Source organism: Protomyctophum parallelum, assembly GCF_964188405.1.
Source record: "Protomyctophum parallelum genome assembly, chromosome: 3".
Taxonomy (NCBI): domain Eukaryota; kingdom Metazoa; phylum Chordata; class Actinopteri; order Myctophiformes; family Myctophidae; genus Protomyctophum; species Protomyctophum parallelum.
The window spans coordinates 25,005,864-25,024,138 of NC_139698.1; the positions used below are offsets into that span (position 1 = coordinate 25,005,864).

Sequence of the window (18,275 nt, forward strand, 5' to 3'; positions counted from 1 at the left end):
AGCTGTGCAGTGACGCTCCCCGTCTAACCTGACAGAGCTTGAGAGGATCTGGAGAGAAGAAGGGGGAAAATACCCCAAATTCAAGTGTGCCAAGCTTGTAGGATCATTCCCAAAAAGTATTAAGGCTGTAATTGCTGCCAAAGGTGCCTCAACTTAGTACTAAGTCAAGAGTGTGAATAGTTATGTTTTTCCAGTTTCTTATTTTTAATAAATTAACAAAATATTTGAAAAAACTTTTTTCACTTCATCATTATGGGGTATTGTGTGTAGATTGATGAGGAAAAAAACGAATTTAATCCATTTTGAAATGAGGCTGTAACAAAACAAAATGTGGTAAAAGTGAAGGGGTGTGAATACTTTCCGAAGGCACTGTATATAGCCAGTAAAGAGTAAACTATTATGTGTAGATCAATTTTCGTTCATTTTGTGGTGGTTCTCAAGGTGGGGTCCGGCGTCCCCTACTACCCCTAGGTAGGGGTCCTTGAGAGGCCGCGTTCTGGCCTTATTTTTAACCCAGCCATACCCCATGTTACAGGTGGGGGGGGGGTCTGCTCTGCTTCGTGCAGGGTGCAAGGTGAAAATACATACATGATACACAGTATAATCAATTTGGGGGTCCTTCCTTGACATGAAAATGGGCGGAGATAGAGGGGTCGTTTAGGAACACTGGGCGTGGCCGTGGGCGTGGGCGTGGTTTGCGTATGTTTTCACTTCAGACATTTTTCTCATTCTTGTTTCCTGGCACTGCTTGAACTGAAGCCCGTTACATACACACACGCACGGATACTAGTTTTAAACCTATTACAACCTGGTATACGTCAGATAAGCAAGACGTAAAACAATTATTCGTCCAGAAGGGATCGGTAAGTGAAACGGTTTAATTAATTTGAATAGCATACGGCTTAGTTCGAACCAGAATGACATAAACATTGAATTAGTCCGTGGTCCCCTCCCATCTTAGCTAACTATTAGCTAGCATGCTAACCCACAGCCGCTAAGCAGAAAAGCGTTAACGCAGCAAGTTGATACATTATAATTATTTGTATTGATGTCTCCTTTTAAAAAATAAGGCCAAGAGTATTAATTGTAGATATTAGCGCGACCTCTATCGCCTGAAAACCTGGTGAGGGTTTACTCTGTTGGTGATTATGAGATTATGAGAAGCGATGTTTACAGTAGTAGACCGTTTCCGTTTCATTCATTGCCAAAATATTGTAAAGACACTGTGTACACTGAAGACGTAATTAACTCAAAACGACAGGGCTTTGGCCCGTGCGTTGTGGGGAGGGGTCCGCCGGTTTGGTGTAGGCCTGGACATTCAGATAATTACATTTGTGGGTCGGATGATGATTGACATTAACATATGTCTGTAGGAGGCGAGGGATGGGCCAAATGGAAACAAACCAGTGGTGGGTCCGCCGCCTCGGGAATTTAAATGATAGCGGGCCTCATATTTGTTATTTTTAATAATGTAATCAAATGCCGCTAAAGCGCACCAAGCAGTTCCATCATTCAAATAAAGGGACCCAGCATGACAGTGCAAACCAGTATTGCACATGCTTTTGACTCCACTTGTAGTCTCTGTTCAGTCTGCTGCACAAATGCATACAATATTCCACATACTTCCAAATATATACCCACATAGCATAAATTGATATTGATTTCTCAATATGTATGGTGAGTGGTGAGTAAGCTCTTGTTTCCTTTTTCGGTTCCTAGACAGAAGACAGTCAAGATGTTCTACACTTGTGGTCCCAATGAAGCCATGGTTGTTTCTGGTAAGTGACATTTTGTACACTAGTGTCATTCATCAGAGACAGCTAGCCTCGCCAGAGTGTTCTGAGAATTACCCACATTGCAGTACAGGCAGTTAAGAAATCCATCCCACAGTTGGCTTCTACAGTCAACCTTCTAGCTGTAGAACTGATAAAAGCTGTTGGGTCAGAGAATTGGTATCCTCAATTATCACTTACCATCATGTGATTGCATGACATCATAGATTGCACAATGCCATTTACTGCTGTAAACCTAGACATTTTCCAGTCACCGATTCTGTACTGTACTGACCTAAGAAATTAGTGTTGCAAATTGCAATAATGGAGTATAGCACCTACGATTTTAGATAATTGACACTGGGTGAGAAAATTAGTTGCAAGATCGATAAACAAAAAAGATCACATAGTGATATTTGTCAGGTGAAAGAAGCGCTGTCTCCGTTGTGTTCTTGTCTCCGTTGTGTCTCCCCCGGGTCCCCCGTCATATTAGTAGTATTGTCTCCACCAGGCCAGTATGTTTTGCACTCTGTCCCTGTGTGTGTCCGTCCGTGTTTGTGCGTCTGTCCGTCTGTTATCAGCTAATCTCCGGCACCGCTAACGTGGTCGATGCCAAATTTTGCACATACACTCCCTGGCCTGGATGCCAACCTCTGCCCCAAATTTTCCAGAACGGCCTGTTATAGCACCACCGGGAGGCCGACTTTTGATTATAATTTTTTTAATATTACTCCTCCAGATTCTGTCCCAAAAATCCTGCAAATCGTTACACACTATCTCTATAGTCTTGTGTTCACGCCGGATCTGTCCGATATTTCATATTCCATCCCAATTGGCTAACATTGGCTTTCAAAGTTTGCAGGATTAGCCCGTTTTGAACAAAACGCCTCAAACCATGAACGCAGCTTGCAATTTACGTGAACTCTTTCACTGACTTTCCTACTAGGCTGAGGAATATATCCCACCCTTTTCACATTGGCCTATTATAGCGCCACCAGCATGCCACAAGCTGGTGGAGACCTGTGCCCCGAGGGGCACTTTATCTAGTTATTTTATTTTATTTTAGTAACGTGTATGTTTGTGTCACAACCTTGCGGCCGTTGTTTGCGTTAGTTTGCAACCTTCTGTTTATGGTTCAATTATTGTGTTTTGTTGTGGCTTTGCTGCTGTCCATCCTTGCAGTTTAGCGCATAACATTAGCTACTGTTGTGTTAGAGAGGCAGCCCTCACTGTTCATGCCGTTGTTTGCTGAGCCAATCAGGACTAGTCCCATAGGCTAGAGAGGCATGCCGTTGCTTAGAGACGAGACAACCAATCCCGATTAGGAGCCAAAGTCGTCATTACATTTGAGTAAGACATAGGTCAGGTTTCACCTGACAAAGAAGGTTGGGCAGGGCCTTTCATTGATATTCGAATATATTTTTAGGGACTTTTTCTGCCTTTAGTACAGTAAGCTGACAGGGGAGAAAGATGGGGAGTGACACGCAGCAAATTGTCGTCGGGGGATCGGGAGTTGAACCCGCGACACGCTGTCAGGCTGGATTAGCGGCCTAGGTGCCCGGACCGCTAGGTCGGCCCGGGCCACCTTTCATTGATATTGATCAGATGTACAATGTTGTGAGCTGACTGGTTGGTCATTAAATCACATTTCTACTTTGTTAGAGGTTTGGTTTGTAGTACATATTTATTATTTCTTTACCCCTTTTCTCCAGAATTTCGTTCCAAAGGTTACACTTTTACAAATGCCCTTCCCTAATGTAGACCGATAATTAAATGTAGGGCCAATATGCCTTTACTACGCCAGAGAATACAGTTCAACACACTTGTTGATTGATGAATTCAAACCGCTTGATTATGGCACAGATTCTATACTAGAAAAAGTGCCCTTCTGGGCACAGGTCTCCACCAGGATAGGAATGTAGGACATTGCAGCTTGCCTTCATCTGGTGGTTGGATAAAAGGGCAACAAAAGTAAAAAATTCCAGGCAAAGGTTTTTCCTTGGCCTCTAGGGAGTTGGCATACAAAGTTATCCACAGATCCGTGCAGTTAGAGGTAAAACACTTTTCGGCCAGTTATAGCGCCACCTTGAGGCTGAGTTGAAGTTGTTCATGTGGCATTTTGTCCGCGGCCTAGTGGGAATGTGGGTGCACAATTTCACGGAAATCACGCGATGTGTTCATGATTTGCAGCATTTTGTTTGAAACTGAGCACTCCTGTGAACTTTGGAAGCCAATCTTAACCAATCAGGATGGAGTGTGAGAAATCTGAAAGACCGGTTTCGTTGAATGGCTCTAGAGAGACTGTGTACCAATTTGCGTGATGTTTGGACAAAATCTGTAGGTGTACTGTGCAAAAACTTGTTTTGCACAAAGCGGCCTCCTGGTGGCGCTATAACAGGCCGTTCTGGAAAGTTTGGGGCAGAGGTTCATCGTTGGCATCCAGGGAGTGTGTGTGCAAAATTTGGCATCGACCGGGTTAACGGACACAGACACACACACACACACGGACGGACGGACGGACACACACACGGACGGACGGAGTGCAAAACATACTCTCCCCCCATGCCTTCGGCCTGGTGGAGACAAAAATCTATATTCTTTTTGTCAGTGGTGCTCAAACTATTTCATGTCAAGGACCCCAAAAATCATATACTGTAATGTATGTATTTTATCTGTGATATGGATCTCCCTGAGTCTGAAATAAAGTATTGATTGATTAATTGATATGCATTTGGCCTCGGATGTTGTTCCAGGGACCCCCCAGAAGCAAAGATTTGAGTTAAAAACGTTCGCTCTGAAAGAATCTATATTCAAAGATTTGCGCCTCATTTTCACGATTAAAAAAAATTAGCAGATCTACAAGCACCGGCACCGAGTTCCACACTACGAGCTTGTAGATCTGCTATTTTTCAATAGCTAAAGTATAACATAATGCTGAAAACACGAAAAGGGATTCCCGCCCTGAATGGGTTAAACAAGAACAGGATCCAGACATAAACTAAATAAGTGTTTAAAAAACAAACAAGCACAGGTTCCAGGTTCAAGAGATTTTTAATTTGTGTGAATTTCAGCCACTGTGGGGGGTATTTATATGCAAATATCATGACCAATGGCATTGCAATGAACATAAATGATGACGTTTAGGTGAAAAAAGAACATCAAAAAATAATAAGGAATTAATAAAAATATGTTGTAGTATTGCAACGCTGGGTGTTACAGGGATAAGTATGTATGTATGTCTGTGTTGTCCACCGGGCAATAAGGGACCACCATTCTTGATTACTTAACTAAGGTACGTTTGGTGAGCGGCTGGGTATGTACTGTATGTATGTCGGGGGTAAAAATGGTGGTCCCTTATTGGCCGGTGGACGTAGCTACGGTACGTTTCAAGGTTGGTATAAGGTCAATAACGGGTCTAAAGGATATAGAACAGCAGTTGTAATAGACATTAGTTAGTAGCAGACTAGTACTTATGTGCTCTGCTTGCACACAAGTAGGCCATACCTGTGTGTGTGTGTGTGTGTGTGTGTGCAAGGCGCAAGTTGGCACCTCGACAGAGTGCATTTCTAGTTGTGTGTGCGTGAGTGCCAACTATGGTGCCATTTTCCAAGGCGAGTGGGGCGACATAGTAGGTGCTAGGACAGGGACAGGACAGGTGCTACACAGGGATTTGTAATAAAGTGGTTTATTTTATCTTTCTTTCTCTCTCTCTCTCAATACAGGCTTTGGCCGCTCTCCTCCCTTGATGATTGCTGGTGGCAGAGTGTTTGTCATTCCATGTATTCAGCAGATTCAGAGGTACTGAACCCCTTTCCATGAATTAATCAATCAATGTAGGAGGGTTAAGGCCCACACATGCTACCACAGTGGTTGGGGATGTCATTGAGCTGCGGTGATAAGCGACTCACTGCTCACCCCAGTACTTCTCTCTGTTTTTTTACTAACCACGGTCACCACTTTCACCCTGGCTCGCTCTGGCAATGTGATTGGGGGAGGGGTGGCGCCCAGAGGGAGACTGGGCACTCCTAAATGCCTATTCATAGTCTGGATTTTCGTTGGTGAGGTGACCACCGCTCCGGTGGTGAGCTGACCACCGGAGCTGAGATAACGTTGAGCGGTGGTGAGTAAAAACAGAGAGAAGGGCTGGAGCGGTGGCGGTGGTTTGCTCTTCACCGCGGCTCGTGACGTCATGTTGTAGTTCGGTGGTCACCCCACCACCGAAAATCCAGACTATGTATGAGCCTTTAACCACAGTTTTAGGTGATAAGGTGACCACTGCGGTGGTTGGGGATGTCACTGAGCTGCAGTGATAAGCAACTCACTGCTCACCCCAGCACTTTTCTCTGTTTTTTTACTAACCACGGTCACCGCTTTCACCCTGGCTCGCTCTGACAATGTGATTGGGAGGAAGAGTGGTGCCCAGAGGGAGGCGGGGACCACTGTTTGGGTGAAAACATTCCCACCTAAAACTGGAGTAAAGCTCTGGCCAAATTCCAATAACCAAAATCTCGGCCACTCGCTCACTCACACTAGATGACTCCATGGTGGTGTTAAACTGCATCCACGGCAACGCTCCCTCCTACCTCAAGGAACTTGTCACCCCCCCCCCCCAACCCTCCTCTCCTCCAACACAAACCGCCTCAAACCCGTCAAGACCAACCTGCGCACCATGGGCGACCGGGCCTTCTGCTCGGCCGCCCCAGAACTGTGGAACGCCCTCCCCGCCCACCTGAGAGCACCACAGTCGGTTGACTCATTTAAGAGAGGACTTAAGACTTTCCTTTTTATCAAAGCGTTTTTATAGCATGCCCTTTAGTTTTAAATTGATGTGTTCCCTTTTCTTAGACGGTTTTAATGGTGTAATGCTTCTTATGTTTTTATTTTTATTCTTTTGCATTTGCTCACTGTAGCACTTTGAGATTCTAAGGAATGTAAAGTGTGTTATAAATAAAATCCATTATTATTATTATTAAAGTGAAATATGTGACCATCTTGTAAACTTCACACAACTTACATGGAGGTCTTTAAATACGTGGCCTGAATACCGCTAGGTTGAGATTTTGGGTAGTGGAATTTTACTTTAGGCTTCATCCAATTGATAGCAATACTTTTTCTTGCAACCATCAACAGAATATGCATTATGTAGCACATGGTTAGTAGTAAACGCATGTTATGGATACATCCATTTCCAGTTCTGCTTTGAAATTTTTCCAAAATGTCTGTATTTTCGAGCAGTCCCAAAATATATGACAAGAACGTATATTTTCCCAGACCTCATCTTCTAATTATCAAACATTTTTTTTATACCACACCAAAGTTTGGTGACGACACTCTTTACTTAGTTTTTTTTAATTGACCCTCTCTTCTCTGTCTGTATGCTCTTATTTAAAGACGCCTCAACAAACAATCTATACGAAAAATCTATAGTCCAGTGTTCATTGGCAGTCTAGTCATGCAGACTGGCTTGCATGAGCTATTGAAGCTGTTGAATAGCTCTGAATCCATTTCTCCTCTTTACTTTGTCCTTTGGATTTGTGTGCTTCCCAGGATCACTCTGAACACCCTGACTCTGAACGTAAAGAGTGACAAAGTGTACACCCGCCATGGAGTGCCCATCTCTGTTACGGGCATCGCACAGGTACGACTTTGAGGAATGACATGACTCATCCAGTGAATCCACCCACTCACCTGAGAGATGATACTTCCCAGACATTTAGGTCAAACATTGTTTCATGTTGTCATTGGATCTTCACAAACACAACACATGCTCTTTCTAGAAGTATCACATGTCTGAAACCCATGATGCTGACGCCTGTAACATCTCACACTACACTACGCTACAATGTTGCTCTTGGAATTTCATCTTATTCTCAACTTGCACTTGTTGCAAGTTGCTCTGGATAAGAGGCTCAGCTAAATGCCTAAAATATTAACAACCTGAAGTGAATTATTGGCTGCCTGAATAACATGGCCCCATCTTTGCAGCTGTAAATGAATATCTTCAGTTGAGAAGCTGGGCCAGTAAGAGAATTGTGAGCAGTTAGTCCACTGGTTTGAATACGTTGCAAGTGTCTGGGTCTGTTGTATATACAGGACCCTTTCCCCTCCCCCATGGTTCACATCACATGTCCCTGTGGAGAGGCCCAGGGGAGCCAGGCAACACTTGTGTGTGTGTGTGTGTGTGTGTTTTTGTGTGTGTAGACTGTGACAAAGCCTCCCTCCCCCGCAACACTTTCCTCTAGGCTCTAAATAAAAAGTAAGGCCTTAGCCTACATGACACGAGGGTTACAAATCATGGAGCCAATTAGATGAATGATGAAAATGTATTCATGTTACGTTTGATTAACGGCTGTGAAGCTTCACAGCAACTGGTGCAGAACTCATGAACTGCTATAATGTTCATTAAAATGAGATATAGTCTGTATGTCACAGATTTTTCTATTTGCATTAAAATGACGAATTAAACGTATGAATAGTGCAGGTAGAAGGCACAATCCACTGTTAATTAGGCTGGCCATAAGCCAGTTAAAGGCAATAATGTGATGATGAGCAATAATCAGGATTAAGTATGATCCATTCTAATTCTTGGCGCAATAGTAAAGTACAGTACTTGCTAGTCAGATGAGTTATTACTGTAAGCCATTTGGTGATGAGAATTCAATAGCATCCATCCATCCATCTGCAGGCTGGCAGACCTGCTCTAACTTGTAATCTGTTTAAAAATGAGGAGAATGAATGATTTTCTGCTGAGGAGGCAGAATAAGAATGTGATATGATCAATCATCATTCATTATCACAGGGATGCAGTGGTTAACAGGTGGACTGCTTCTCATGCAGCCTAAAATCCAAACGTATGGAATGTCAGCTCGCTAGTTCTTTTTTTAAACTGACATTTAATGAAAGCATTATTAACGGGTGCACTCTCACTATTAAAGCATGCTTGCTTTACCCTATCTGTCTGTCCGCAGCATAGGGTTACTTTAGCTCTGGTCCATAGCCCTAATGCCGTTGCATTTGAGGCTTTGAGCTATGGTACTCTCGACTTCCTGCGCTCTCATGAAAAGCTCACAGCCTCTCAGAAAAATATTACTTTTTCTGCCAAAAAAGTGAATTTTATACGTGTGGTGGGGGGCTCAGAGTGCGTCCACTGGGGAAAGTAGTCTTTCCAATGACCAAAACCGTCTTTGTCTTGGTGTGTAGCGAAGTTTTTATTTTAGTGGAAGTCTGATCTGCTGGTCTGCATTTCATGTGAGGGTAATTCATTGAAAGTTCAATAGCTAATACAACGGCAGCAACTACATTAGGGCTATGGACCACAGCTAGGGTTACTATAGAGGAGTGTTAAACTGTTGAACACTAATGCATACATGTAAAAATACCTTTGAACACAAGTTGCACTCAGAATATGAAAGCAATATCATGACGCTGCCGGCCAAGACTTTTTTTGGGGGTTTTGGGTCCCAAGCAGGCATAAATTCTGGAACAAGATTGCCGGCTGCCACTCGTGACAACAAAATCAAATATGCTGCAGACACATTGCCTGCAGATCTTGAATATCTGAATGGGGCTTTTGTCTTACATCCACTTAAGGCATTCTCTGAAATATGCTGTAGCATTTAATTTGTAAAGGCACAAACCGGAATGGCTCAGGAGACACAAAGTGCACACGGCAGTCCCGCTTCTTCCAGTCAGTTCTCCATTAACATTGCTGTAAATGTGTACAGGAATCTCCCGCATTTACAAGATGTGCTAGATTTGCAGGAGTACATAATTAATTAAATTATGCCCAATCCTGCACCAAAATTCAGGCCCCTATGTTTGCCATTATAAAGACGACTTCCAGTGCAGCATGCACTTGCGGTACTTCAATCCTATTATTGGCGTTGGGCTATTTATTTTGTAAAGCAGCTTTGTCTGTCCCTGACTACGCATGTCTTATATCCTACTAGACCTTACCCGTGAGATATTACCCCCCCCTTGTGGCCTGAGGAGATATGGCGGTGTTTCTGACAGAGACAGACAGACATTGACTGAATTATAGTATGATAATGCTAAAAATAAACATAAACTGAGTCATGAAAGCAGTCTAGTCAAGGCTTGTTTAACTACATTAACCCTAGCCTCTGTAGTTTCTCTGTAGGTGGAGCAGGGTTGTTCCAACAGGATTTGAGGACAGTGCAACTAAAACCCTATACTAAAACCGGGGTCCCCCAGGGCTCTATACTAGGCCTGCTCCTTCTTTCCGTTCACACACAAGTCACCAAAAATAGATGATCTATTCTACAAGCTCACATGTTATGTCCATGGACAACACTAAAATGCAGGACCCTACTTGAGAGACTTTTTCAGCTATCTTCTCTTTCCACTCTCAGGTGAAGATCCAGGGACAGAACAAGGACATGTTGGCTACAGCTTGTCAGATGTTCATGGGAAAGTCTGAGGCAGAGATCGCCACGATCGCCTTGGAGACATTGGAGGGACATCAGAGAGCCATCATTGCCCATTTGACCGTGGAGGTGCACACACACACACACACACACACACACACACACACACACACAGTCTCTCTCTCTCACACACACACACACACACGCGCACCATTTGTACTAAATGCTGGAAAAATTATTCTCCAGGGCCAAGGGAATTGATTATAACAACTTACATATCACTACCTCAAATGGATCAAACATAGAAAGTGTTGCTGAATAGTACCTTGGAATATGGCTTGATGACACATTTAAATACCATATTATCTGTAAAATAAGGCAAAAAATTGTCCTTTTCTTCCGGAACGGAGCTAATTTCCCAACTCCATGTAGGAGTTATTGAAGCTGGTCCTTCTGTCCTCAAGCTGCTCTGCGGTTTATATCTGGTGAACCTTATAGAACTCATCACTGCGTCCTATATGACTGGCCTTCCTTGGCCGACAGGCGAAATAAACATTGGTATCTATTTATTTTTAAAGCAATTTACCGTTATCGACTTTACCGTTGTATATTAAAGCTCTGCTGGATTGGAATCCTATAACATATAGAACAAGCTCCAGTCACTGGCTCACACTAAAGGTTCTAAATGTAAACTAAAGAACTGGGGAAAACATCCTTTTGCTTTAGTGCCCCAACCATGTGGAATGACTTAAATTAAAAGATCTGCTCTCCCATATGACATATTTACGTGTCAAACATTGCTATGTAGTCAGATTCTTAGCAGAAATATTGGCTGGTCATAAACAGTCAATTAAGCTTATTGGAAACTTATACATTGTAAGTTCGCAATAACCTCGTTATTCTTGCTTATCGCCTTGCATTAAAATAAACGTCTCTCTTGAGAGGACGTGAGTCTTTGAATTAATGTTGGTAAATGGTTGCACGAAACTCCACAGTATACATCTAAACTGAACACAATAATCGTACATCGAAATAAATGCAATTGAACAAATTGATAATGGTATAACAATTGTGGGTATTTTTATTATATCGATTACTGGTTTACAAATGATTACAACACACAATACATAGCAATACCCTTTGTCTAGTAACCCACCTGTTTGAGCATGAGTCAAACGTGAAGATTATTAGCAAACGAATGTGCCGATCTGCATTGATCAGATATGATCTCCTTGCTGCTTTGGTAACCGCTCGACCGGGTTTTGTCCGTTACCAAACAGCGAGAAAGATTCAAAATTGAATCTGATGACTACAGATACAACAATTACTGGTGGGTATTGCTTTAATTACAAAACATATTTGCTTGAACGCGCACGTCCTTAAACTACACACAGTTAATGGGCTGTGCTATGGTTTAGGGCGTCATCTCATATGAACCAAGCTATTCGATGGCTGTAAATATGATATCCACAACAGCTACCAAATACGAATATTTAATAGCTACGGTGAGTAACACATTTCAAAGGAGCCTATCAAATACAGTCCATCTGGGATGGTAAGGGTGCATTCGTGAAGAAAACAATAATGAGAAAAGGTAAAGATAGGAGAAAGTAGAGTAGGGTAGAAGGAAAGTATAAGGTTTCTAGCGTGCCTCTCTCTCTCTGGACTAGAATCGGAGGCTAGGGTCCTATGCTCTATTCTGGCGGAAGAGGGAGCTCTCGTTTTAGCTTTGCGTTATTAATAAGGAGACCAGTCATAATGACGGTGATGAATTCATTCGCCCAAACCAACCTGCTTGTTGCTGCCCGAACGGCTCGGTGATCTCCTAGGTAACAGGATACCGGGGAAAACAAGATGGTTTTCTTCTCCTCTTAATTGCGTGTAAATAGCAAACGCAAAAGCTAATTCAAGCTTTGAAAACACGGATATCTCAGAGAAACTCTTGCGTGTGGTTCTCTTAGGTCCACGAGTATTTCTCTAAGTCCGCGAGGAATTGACTTAAAGTCTTGGCAGGAGAGATGGTGTAACAACGACCTTTCGGTCGGCTTGCCGTTGAAAAAGAGAAAGAGGAGGGGAAAACGCATAGATATATATCTGTATCTTTGGCGGGCGTTTCCTTTGTTCTCCAAAAGAAATGCCCCCACCTTCTAGCGTGCTATTGAAATTTAAAACAACACCGCGACAAGCACTTTTCCAGACCTTCCCTTTGAAGTAGGCCTGGTTCCTGTCGCTGGACATTCCTTATGCTAAAATAAACACACACACCCCCGCCCCACACACAATATGTCTTGTAAAGTGTTGACACTTACTGCCAGTGCGTGTAGTATTCAGTGATGCTTCCTGCTGTGTGTATGGGTTTGCAGTTTTGTGCGTGTGCTTTAAACGGGGCAAATTATTAGTTCACTTAGGGGTGAGGGCTGATAACATCAGCAGATGTTACTTTGTATCCTGTTGCTTGCATTCTAAGGAAGAGACTTCGCAGAGTCAGGGGATTAATAAAAGTTCTGACCAAACTCTCTCACCCCCCCTCTGTTTGAGCGTTTGTCCCAATTTAGCATAATCAGCCAAATTGGCTCTTTTGATCATGCTACATTTCCCCTCTTAGGGCAAACGAAAGGTTCACGAACAATGTTCGTGAGCCTTTGTTTGGCCTATCTTCTGTATCCCGCACTTCAGTTGTGTCCAGGTGTCAAAATGGAGGCCTATGTGGTGTCAAAGTCTCTAGCCTTCCTTGGGCAAGGGATGAGGAGAAAAGGTAAACTCCTCGCTGACAGGGCATGTGAGGTCATTCAGATGAGCGTCAGGTGCGACGCGATGAGAGGTAAGGCTTCCCCCCCCCGAGTGGGCATACTCCCAGGTGCGGGGGAAATCAGTAGTGTCTTTCAGGTGAGCGTCAGGTGTGACGCGGTGAGAGGTAAGGCTTCCCCCCCCGAGTGGGCATACTCCCAGGTGCGGGGGCAAACCAGTAGTGTCTCTCAGGTGAGCGTCAGGTGTGACGTGATGAGAGTCGAGGCTTCAGGAGCTCGGCAGATGTGACGTGATGAGAGTCGAGGCTTCAGGAGCTCGGCAGATGTGACGTGATGAGAGTCGAGGCTTCAGGAGCTCGTCAGGTGTGACGTGATGAGAGTCGAGGCTTCAGGTGCTCGTCAGGTGTGACGTGCTGCAGCGAACCCCCTCCCGAGCTCGCGCGCTCCCAGGTGAGAGGACTCAGCGTTGCCTTTTTGGATGTTGTACCATAGGTTTCTTTCCAGTCCGAGCACGGTTTGCTCCCAGGTGACGGGGACGTAGTAATGCCCTCAGGTTGTACTTGTGATACAATGCTTTACTATCCATGGGCTGGTACCCATTTAGGGAGGAGGAGAGAGATGTTAAGTAACTGCAATGTCATTTCAGGTGGTCTGCACGGAGCTTTCCTCCTGCAAAGGGAAAAAGGTAGTCTCTCTGTCTCCGTGCATGAAACTTTCTCCCAGGCGAGAGACCCACAGCGATGCCAGTTTCAGGCGTGGTGCAAGTTGGTTAGAGCATACATGAACACATCACACGCTCAAAACGACATGGCTCCTCCTAAGTCATTACATATATACTGAGCTCTCCTCTTCTATAGGTAAAGTCAATGCTGGTCTAACGACCGATCGTCAGGGTGATAGTGAAATGCAAAGGAAAGTGGGCAAAGCCAGAATAAAACAAAATCATAATAATAATACTTTAGTGGTAATGATTTGGCTCAAAACATGATACAAAAAAAAACAAATATAAGGAGCCGACCACATGGTAAAAACAAAAAGAAATAATCATAAAATATAAGTAGCCGAAAAGCTGGCTCAACATCTATTGATAGTAAAAATCTCTCTAATGGTGGTAACTCCTGGAGGGAATTAAACGTGACTATTTGTTTGGGTTTTGCCATTGTTCAGTTTTGTAGGTTTTGCTCATAATATGCTGGAAACAGGGGTGGCGGAAAACCCCACATCAACTCTCCAATCTCTGGGGTCAATATTCTGTATAGTCAGTTTGAGGTAGCTTTCATAATACAACAATTCAAATGGTGTAAACAACGGTTACTTATATGGTGTGTCATACTGATTGGTCATCCCTTTTCGGCAGGGAGGAATTTTCTTACTGTTTTCACGGGAAAACAGGGTCATAGGTTTTCTTTGTTCATTCATCATCCATGAGTGTTAGAATGCCCTGGTCTCCCTTGAAAGGAGTGTTCAACGGGATTGTTTCATGGGCTGGGTCATTTCCCGCCTCTGGGTCATCTTTCCCTTTGTTGCAAAGTTTAGTGTTTTCGATACATTTGCTTACGCCCACATAGCGTCTACCGTACCAGAAGGCTATTGCTCCTGTGAGGGTGTACCCCAGGGTGACGAGTGTCATTAACAGAGTATCGGAAGCTATCGTGGCCTTTCTTAACAAACAAATAAAGCCACTGTTTTGTCGGGGTGGTGTTGCAGTCTATTGTTGCTGTATAACTCGCGTCGCCTCTCCTCTTGATTCAAATACTCGCGGAGATCGGCTTGTTTTGTCAGAACAAATCATATTTATTTCTCCGTCACATAACATAAACTTGTATTCAAATAAAACAATAAAGAGCCTGTGAGCGCGGTCAACAAACTGTGAGCTTCCCCGTCTATGTCACATTCTCTCCCAGCAGGGAGTCACCTATATGTCATCAGGTGCCTAGCACCTACAAATCCTCTCTCAAAAGGGGAGGGGAAACCTCCATTCAGCATGTCAAATCCATAGCATAATTATAATATTTAAATAACCACAAAAACATAGTTCATAGAGCAGGCAATAATAAATCTGAATAAATACAAATAATCATAAATAGAAAATGGCTCTAACATACCAGCCCCGAATTGCTTACAAAGCAATTACCAAATCATAAGACATCAAAGAGCCATTAGCATGAAAGCATATATAGGACACTTGTCCTCAGCATATAATATGCATAATCAAGTTCATATATTTTTTTCTTCTTGTTCGTGTTCAAGTCCGTTATTCAAGCGACCAAAGTCTGTATGATCCAAGCGAACGAGTGTGCGCATGAATGTGTGTGTATGTGTGCATTGTTCTGGGGGGGGGGGGGGGGGGGGGCAGACAAGAGTCTAAGGTCCATATCCACTAGTCAGAGGTGCACTTGACCAGAAGAAGGGGCTTAGTAGGCTCAGTCGGCTGCCTCCAAGAGCAGACAGAGCTTGGTGACGGGTCTTTGAATGATGTTGGTCTTGGTTTTTACCAAGACGCTACGGACAAGTCCTTGAGGTCCTGGAAGGGTCTTGACGACTCGTCCCAGGGGCCACGAGTTCCTCGGTGCGTTGTCATCGACGATTACAACGAGATCTCCAGGGTTGAAATTTCTCCTGATTTCATTCCATTTGTGACGTTCCTGCATAAGTGGAACGTATTCCCTGGTCCAACGTTTCCAAAACAGGTCGGCGAGGTATTGTACCTGCCTCCATCTCCTCCTTGTATATTGGTCATCTTTGTGAAACAGCCCGGGGGGCATGATTGGGTTTGTTCTCAACTGGAGCAGATGATTTGGTGTGAGGGGTTCCAAATCGTTTGGGTCGTTTGTCACCGTTGTGATGGGCCTATCATTCATCACAGCCTCGACCTCGCACAAGATTGTGTGTAGAGCATCATCGTCCAGGATTTGTTCTTTCAGGACCGAATAGAGAATCTTTTTGACCAGTCGAATTAACCGCTCCCACACTCCACCATGGTGAGGTCCTGAGGGAGGGTTAAATATCCAGTCAATTCCTTTTTTGAGCAGAGTTTTCTGGATTTTGTCGTTGTCCAGCGGTTTCACGGATTCCTCCAACTCCTTTTGTGCTGCAATGAAATTGGTACCATGATCTGACCTGATGGTTTTCACTGAGCCTCTGCGACAGATGAACCTACGAAGAGCATTAATGCATGCATCTGTATTCAGGTGACTGGCAACCTCCAGGTGAACAGCACGGCTTACTAGGCAAGTAAAGATTACTCCCCACCTCTTGACATGAACACGGCCACGTCTCACCTCGATGGGCCCAAAGTAGTCTATACCCACGTGGGTGAACGGGGGAAGATCAGGTGTTATGCGATCTAAGGGGAGATCGGCCATTTTCTGCTCACCGGCTTTGGCCTGTAGTCGTCTGCAGAAAACACAGTTTCTGATGATCTTCCTTGCTGAAGAATTTGCACCAGACAGCCAATACTTCTGGTGAAGTTTAGAGAGCATGTGCCCTCTTCCGGCATGTCCAACTTGTTGGTGAATGCGGTTCATTATCAATTTAGAGACATGAGAAAGTTTAGGTAGGATCATTGGATGTTTGATCTCAGTTGGCATAGCCATCCTCCTAATCCTTCCTCCCACTCTCAGAATTCCAGCGTCAATGACAGGGTCCAGCTTGTAAATGGAGCTTCCTTTACTGCACCGTTTTCTTCTCTCCAGTGAGGACATTTCCTCCTTGAAATGCTGTCTTTGCTCATAGCAAATAATGGCGTTTTCAGCATTTTCCAAGTCCTCCATTGAAAGTGCAGGGGTTGAAGTCATTTTCAACCGGAGCATCTGGTCCTTCAGTGACTTTACTTTGTGACTTGACCTGAGTGAGTAAGTCTCTTTCCTCTTCTGAGTCATCTCCAGAAGAAGTTTCCGTATTTTCATCATCCAGGCTACAGCTCTCTTCAGGCTGTGCCATGACGAGTAGTACTCAATGAGCTTGCTTGTTGGAGTTTTGTCTGTCGTATTGGTGACAATACTGAAAACAATTGCGTCTTTCCTAACCTCAGGGTCCTCTGAGAGAACGGATCCGAACTCTGGGGTTCTTGGCCATTGTGCTTCAGATTTTCCCAGAAACTCTGGTCCTTGAAGCCATGTTTCAGAACTGAGGAAGGAGTCAATGTTCAGTCCTCGCGATGCATCATCAGCGGGATTTTGTTTGGTGTCGACAAACCTCCACTGGCTAACTTCTGACAGGTTATGGATCACTGCAATCCGGTTGGCCACAAAGGTGTGGAACCTCCTGGTCTTGTTTCGCAGATATTTCAACACAGACTGACTGTCAGTCCAGAAGGTGGATGGCTGGAGCTCTATTTGGAGCTCTGATCGAAGCATTTTGTCCATCCTTACAGCCAGTGTCGCCGCAGTGAGTTCCAATCTGGGAATCGTTATCACTTTAAGAGGAGTGACTCTTGATTTCCCCATCACAAAGGCGATGTGAACTTCATCTTTGCCATTTGTGAGCCTCAGGTAACTTGCAGTTCCATAACCTTGTTCGCTTGCATCACTAAAGTGGTGCAATACTGCAGTTTCCACTTGACCAAAGTTTTTTGGTTTCATACATCTGTCCATTCGAAACCTGGACAGCTGGGCTAGATCTTTGAGCCATTGCTGCCAGGGTTTTGACAGTTCCACTGGAACAACCTCATCCCATCCGTATTTGTCCTTACAGAGCTGCTGAAGGATTTGCTTCGCCTTCAAAATGAACGGCGCAAGAAGACCAAGGGGATCATACACCGAGCTGGTAGTAGAGAGTATTGACCTTCTAGTAAGGGTGCTGTTGTTAACGGCAACACGAAAACTGAATATGTCACTCTCAATGTCCCAGTACAGACCGAGGGCTCTTTCATTAGGCAGCTTCTCCCTGTCAAGATCCAAATTCTTGATTTGTTTTGCCTTGTCATCGTTAGGGATAGACGCCAGAACCTCTCGACTATTACTAACCCACTTGGTCAATTTGAATCCACCTAGAGAGCAGATTTGTCTCAGGTCTTTAACAAGCTGTATAGCGTGTTTCTCTGTCGCTACAGACTTGAGACAGTCATCAACGTAGAAATTTGATTTGACTGTGTCAGCTATTTCTGGATCGAATTTCTCACGGTTGTCATCTGCAGTCTTTTGCAAAGCAAAGTTGGCACAGGTCGGAGAAGATACAGCGCCGAAGAGATGAACTCTCATTCTGTACTCCTCCAAACTTTTGCTGGTGTCGCCATCTGGCCACCACAGAAATCTGAGCAGGTTTACGTCCTCTTCGTTAACACGCACTTGGTGAAACATGCCCTCAATATCTGCCATAACAGCGAAGGGTTCCTGCCGGAACCTGAGCAGGACACCAATGAGCGAGTT

General features: G+C 44.1%; 1 protein-coding gene across 1 annotated transcript in view; it reads left to right on the plus strand.

Annotated features, from left to right (window-relative positions):
• The first annotated feature begins 731 nt into the window (after window positions 1-731).
• The window catches only part of flot1b (flotillin 1b), a 49,721-nt gene continuing 32,177 nt past the window's right edge, over window positions 732-18,275 (plus strand). Inside the window, exons 1-5 of the mRNA XM_083760578.1 lie at window positions 732-863; window positions 1,720-1,778; window positions 5,495-5,570; window positions 7,320-7,410; window positions 10,145-10,288. Coding sequence (XP_083616704.1) covers window positions 1,736-1,778; window positions 5,495-5,570; window positions 7,320-7,410; window positions 10,145-10,288 — 354 coding nt within the window. The 5' untranslated portion in view covers window positions 732-863; window positions 1,720-1,735. The remainder of the gene's footprint in view (window positions 864-1,719; window positions 1,779-5,494; window positions 5,571-7,319; window positions 7,411-10,144; window positions 10,289-18,275) is intronic.